At 38.5% G+C, this 6,341-nt stretch overlaps 1 protein-coding gene across 1 annotated transcript; it reads right to left on the reverse strand.

Annotated features, from left to right (window-relative positions):
* Nucleotides 1–3,797: 3,797 nt before the first annotated feature.
* LOC122043989 (CRIB domain-containing protein RIC10-like) lies at nt 3,798–4,350 on the reverse strand. Its single transcript, XM_042604539.1, has 3 exons — nt 4,270–4,350; nt 4,100–4,187; nt 3,798–4,030 (listed from the first exon to the last, which is right to left on the reverse strand). The coding sequence occupies exons 1-3, from the start codon at nt 4,348–4,350 to the stop codon at nt 3,798–3,800; spliced, it is 402 nt and encodes a 133-aa protein (XP_042460473.1).
* Between the last annotated feature and the right edge of the window lie 1,991 nt (nt 4,351–6,341).

Here is a 6,341-nt window from a genome sequence, read left to right on the forward strand (position 1 = left end):
AATTCAGTTTATGAATTTAACTACGGAATTTTAGTTCCGTCGCTAGATAGTGACGGAATTAAATTGTCCATCATCAAATTTAGCGACGGAATTAAATCCGTCTCTAATTTTAGTGACGGAATGCTAATATTCGTCGTTAATTTTAATGATGAAAATTTTAATTTCATCGTTACTTAGCGACAGAACTAAAATTTCATCATTTAATAATGTCAACGACCAATTTTATGGCGATGGAAATTATCAGTCGCTATTCTCAAATAGTGCAGTTCGGATCATCTGTCCCCATTTTCCTCTGTCCCCGTGTCCCATTACCGATCGGACGGATCAGATTAAATCTCAAGGCATCATTGCACATCACGAGGATACTGCACATATTTTAAAGATGTCATGATGCCTTGAGATTTAATCTGATCCGTCCGATCGACAATGGGACACGGGGACAGAGAGAAATGGGGACAAAGGATCCGAACTACAAATAGTGACCAATTAACGGTCGATTATTCCATAGTTAATTGGCTTTTTTCTTAGAGTGTTTGGTGCGCATTCTGCCGTTTGCAAGCTGTCAAATGATGAATTGATGTTTTGGCATGATGTAAGACTTCCATATGACGCCTGACCTCACTACCTTGTTGCTTCTAGGTTTGAAGATTAATTGTGCTACCGGGGTTACTGTGCAACTGAAGAGCGTCAAGTTGTCATCTACGGATCCGTGATTCGATCCACAACTACGACGTAAATGTATTTTATCCTTCAAATGGGATGCACAACTACAAAAATCTTAAACTTTTGGGCCGTCGTCTGTCACGAGAACTTTCTGATTTATTCTAATGATCGATAAAAATTTTTTATAAAATTAAATCTATCATCCTAGATTTGATATTAATTGGTTCAATATTTTTTTTTTCTAGATTTGCAGAAATCGTAGAAAACAGCCGCTCCTCGTCGTGGCTGCTCGAACCAACTGTCCAGCAAGGCACCTTGCTGGGCAGTATGCGTCTATTTGGATGAGTCATAGATTTAGGCTAGGCTTGGATCCAATTCAAGCAACCAAATGTGTCGGCCGTAAGGCACGACTCTTGGTATATATATTGCTTGTAACGGTATGGAACGACTTGTGATAGTTTGTGGCAAGCTTAGCTCAGAACCACATATAAACGTGTCCAAGCAATTTGATTATTCATTGATTTAATTTATTATATTATATTATTCACTTTCTGTTAATAATAATTATGTATAACGGCACAATTTATTATTCATAATATATATATATATATATATATATATATATATATATATATATATATATATATATATATATATATTGATTATTATGTTATTATAAGAAACAGTTAATCGCTGATTCTGATGTTAATATAATAAAATACGTTATATAAATTTTTAAACCATAATTAAATTTAGAGTTGTTGTGCAAGCTAGTGCGCCAAAAATCCAACGATCAATTTAGAGTTGTTGGGCTGAAAATTTTCAAGCTGACTTAAATTATTTAGTAAGGAGAGGCAAGTCAATTCAACGGGACCCATCTAAATTAATGACTCTAACAAAATTCCCTAATAGTTTACAAACAATCACTATTAAATAATTAAATATTGGACATTCATAAGATTTACGGATCGTATAAAGATATATAATAATAAATGAGAACAAATATTTCTCCAAATGTAATTATATATTAAATTGATTAGAGAATTTAGCGGCAATACATTGGTTTGGACAGGAAATTCATTTGTTTACGATTCAAAAAAATAATAATAACAAGTCGATTGATTAGAGAATTACTAGGAACTAATTAACAGAAACAAAATTTGTTAAACACGCTCTATATAAACGATCAATCCCTCCTCCGACTCTTCTTAATTCTGCAATAATATTCCCTTAATTACCATCTATCTAGCTCCTCTTCTTGATGGCGTCATCTTCAGCCTTGATGAGCAATGCAGTCGTGGACGCTATTGCAACAGAGGTTTCGGCCGGCTGGGAAGCCACCGCAAACGGCTATGTCCTTAGCACGGAGGCGAGAGTGGTGACACGGCGTTCCCGGTACACGCTCCCACCCGAATTGACCCTGCACTTTTGCCTTCGGACGATTTCTCCTTACACCCACGCAGTTGAAAACGCCCACTTCACCATCCAGCCGCACTATCACAGCATCCTCAATGAGGCCGCTTGGGACGACGAGACGCATCGGATGCTCTCCCATGTGGCGGCGGATTACGTGCCCACCGTCGACCTTGATCTTCTTTTGGTAGCTTTTCGAAGATACACTAGAACGGTGAACGATCGTTATCCGATCATGCAATTATCTACGATGGAGTTCTTCTCCGAGATTGTGATCCCCCCTAGGGATCTTTCCATTTTCACCCCGCTTTATTACTTGGCACAACAATATTTCTCCCAGGGCGACCACATCGACGTTGAGCCCGTCAGAGTGCTCACGCCGCCGGCATTTGCAGCGCTGGTGGAGGGGCTTCAAGAGAAGATCGTAGAAGAGCCCGGCGTATGCTCAATTTGTTTGGATGACTTCAACATAATGACTCGTGTTTTGGAGATGCCGTGCCATCATATATTTCACAATGATTGCTTGAGGGAGTGGCTGACACGGAGTAATACCTGTCCCCTCTGCAGATTCACACTCCCTACCATGCAGAGTAGTGCCGTTGCACCGTAGCCAGAGGTTAGAATAGCAATTCGTCAATTCATTCATTAGTTATTTTTATTTTTTACTTTGATATTATATAGTTTTTGGTATCTTGGATTGATGCGAACATTGATTGATTCTATATATATGAATGAGATTTCAGGTACATTTGTTAGTATTGTTAGATGACAATTAATATTGTTTTTAGAAAATTAAAATTGAAAATTGAAAATAAAGAAAGAGCCTTCTTCCCTAACAAGTTAATAAACGTTCATCCCTTTGCCTTAATCTGCTGGCCTTCTAATTAAACATAACACAAAGCTGCGAAAAGTTGGGTAAATTTAGGGTGCTGCACTGTTTACTTGCACCAAAAAAATGTGCAAATTTAGGGTTTCCATTGGAGTGTATTTGGTGTCTCTTTTATATCAAAATGGTGTAAAAGGGTATCAATTAAAGATGGTCTTAGCTTTTCAAAGAACATGGCATGAGAAAAATAGTGTGTACATCCAACCCTTAATTTATATATATCCTGAATGCCCCCTCATTTTCAAAAAACATAACCCAAAATTAAAACAACATCCCTCATTTTCCATATCATTAGAAGAGTTTTCCTCTTTCAAAATTTATCAAAAAGCATTTCATATGTAATTTAATACTCACAATATCTCTTTGTAATTTATCGTGAAACACCTTGGAATAAGTTTTATCAATACTGTATTAAGATGGAATACTTACGAACTCAATCTTGTTGATACTTTAATGGTAGATTGTCATATAAGAACAGGTATCGAATCCTAAAAACTAATCCCTTAAAAAATAAAATTCCTCCTACTTAGAGAGGTCATCGCTCGATTACCATGATTTAATCCCTTATCTTGTTATGAAACCGACAATGGATGAGTGAGTCATCTTTTATCACACAAAGACATAATTTGAATACCAAATTTAATAAATCTTAAAAGATCATCACCCTTTTAACGATATGCATCGATAAAATTAATGACCATCAAAAACCTACTTATCCACACACACATGCCCCCTTAATATCCTAGTCTACCAAAAGATTCATGGAAGTATAACTCAAGTTAATTAGCTTTTCAAAAGAACATGGCATGAGAAAAATAGTATGCACATCCAACTCTTAATTTATATATATTCTAAAAGTCCCCCTCATTTGATCACCAACATCCTCCATTGCCGTGGAGTATGAATCTGTTGATGCTGCAGAAGATCTCGTCGGGGAAGGGGACTTCACCTTCTCCTTCTTCTTCTTGGGCCTTTTAGGTGCCCTCGGCAGCTCTGGACATGGATGCTCTGGCACTGTACCAGGAGGATCTGCTGCTGCAGCAGGTTGAAGCCCCCTCTGCTCAAAATCTGTGGATCAGAAATGCTTTACAAACCCGAAAGTAAAAAACACATGCAGAGGAGAACTTCTCGAGGTACCTAGGGAAGCCCAGGAGTTGCTTGTGGAATCGAGATGACTGAAAGAACCAGAGGCGAAGTAGTCAGGTGAGGCCTTGTAGTTATTCATCTGAAAAAAAAAAAAATTTAAAAATCACATGAACAGAGGAAAAAAGGAAGGATTTTTGTTGGACAGATTTGATCTTCAGTACCCAAGATGGGGAGGTTCCATGCAGGTTGTCGAAGCCAACATGAGCGACATGCTTCACATCTGTTGGGAACCCTATTTCCATCTCATGCTCCTTCTGAGCTGAACCTGAATGTAGGGTTCATTGTTCTGGAAGAAAGAAAGAAAGAAAGAGAAATAGGAGATCTGAAAGAGTTCCTACCAAAGAGGTGTTTGATTCCTTTGAAGAGCCCCTTCATCTTGATTGCAAGGGAACTTGAATGGAACTGCAGACCACTTTCTTTGATTCAGGAAAGAAGGTTCTGCAACCCAAATGCTGCATCAAAATCCTGTTTTTGGCCCTGAAGAGAGGAAGAGGAAGGGGATGGATCAAAAAGGAGAGATATGAAGGTGCAAGTGCGTATATTATTGTCCAGGAGGCCAACAAATGCATAAGAAAACAGCTGGTGGGAATGACTTCCTGTTGAATATATTAAATGAAGAAGAGAACAGAAAGGGGCACAACGTCTTGTTGACTACGTTTTATCCACTAAAGTAGTGCTAAAGATTTGGTACGTGGTACTTTGTATTGGTGTTTAATCATCGTTTGTTGAAACTAATGTTTCATCGTGGATATCATGGATAATAATCTCCTTCCAACTCAACAAGTTTAAGGTTTTTTAAGCCGTTAATAAGATATTTAAGAGTCGAATTTCAGTTACGGTATATTGTAAAGATTTTTCTTAAATGGAATGACAACTCTAAGAACTATATCCACTTGGATAGGCCTTCGTAAGGAGCACAGATTTTCTGGATCATTTTTTTTTGGTCCACGGGATATGTCACTCGTATTTGTGGCCAGATCGTGGACGCGATCCGACTGCAAATAGTCGTGATCTCTTCCTGGGTTCACCGTTCCCATCAGGTTATAGTTTTTGTTCGAAACGGGCGGCCACAGGATGCCCGGAGGCCTCCGGTGGTGGATAAGTGGCCAGGTTACTGGGCGCCTAGCGAGGGTGTCCTCCGAGCGGCCTCCGGCCGTCCTCTCCGAACAAAAACTATAACCTGGTGGGGACAGTAAACCCATGAAGGAATCACAACCATTTGCGGTCGGATCGCGGCCACGATCCGGCCGCAAATACGAGTGGCACATCCCCTGGACCACAAAAAGTGGTCCAGGAGATCCTGCCTCCCTCCGTAAGTGTTTCCCGATTTATCCTAGTGGTCGATGGAAAACTTTCGTAGGATCGGACTGGTCACATCCAGGATTATTCGGTTCGAATAACTAGATACTTGAATTACTAAAATAAATTTAGGGCCACTTACCTCCACTAACATAGTCGACTTGGTATTTAGATAGTAGCTTGTCATAAGAGAAAAAAAATTATATCTCCAGGAAACAATCCACTCAAGAATAAAATCTCTCCCATCTAAAGAGTCGTCGCTCAATAACCGTGATTTATCTCCCTTCCAAATGCCTTGGGGTAGGCGTGGAGGGACGTTTATGGTGAAACATTAATTTTGAACCAATTAGTGTGTGAATAAGAAATCACATGGATTGGTTACATGACTTAATTTGGATCGTCGGATTAAAATGGATAAATTAGATTCATCCAAATGAGAAGGCATAAGTGCCCCTTCAAATGACTCAATCTCAACTATTGATTTCAAAATGAAGGAATCCAAATGAAGAGGCATGATGTCCTTGGGAAGCGATACGATCTAGATTATCCAATTTAACTTAGATGGATGATATATAATTGATCCAAAAGGTTCTTCTATCCCTTCATTTAGTATAAATAAGATCTCTCATTTCTCATTTCTCATTTCATTAATTCCATTCAAATCAAAGCAAGTATTGCATTCCATACTTGCATTTTGAAAAATTTTAGAATTCTTCGATTCAGATGCCTTGTTATTTTCAGTGTTGCTAACGTAAGATAAAGTCATATCTTAGGAGACGATTATCGTATTCCGTGAGCACTGTGTGTAAAGTAAATTCATCTTAAAGAGATAAAGTTCAACTCTAGTCTCGACTTCGTCAAATTATGTTATATCGTTATTCTGCCCGTGTTCAGATTGCATCACCAACAGAACTAACAAGTGCATCATATATCT

Source organism: Zingiber officinale, chromosome 2A (genome assembly GCF_018446385.1).
Source record: "Zingiber officinale cultivar Zhangliang chromosome 2A, Zo_v1.1, whole genome shotgun sequence".
NCBI lineage: Eukaryota > Viridiplantae > Streptophyta > Magnoliopsida > Zingiberales > Zingiberaceae > Zingiber > Zingiber officinale.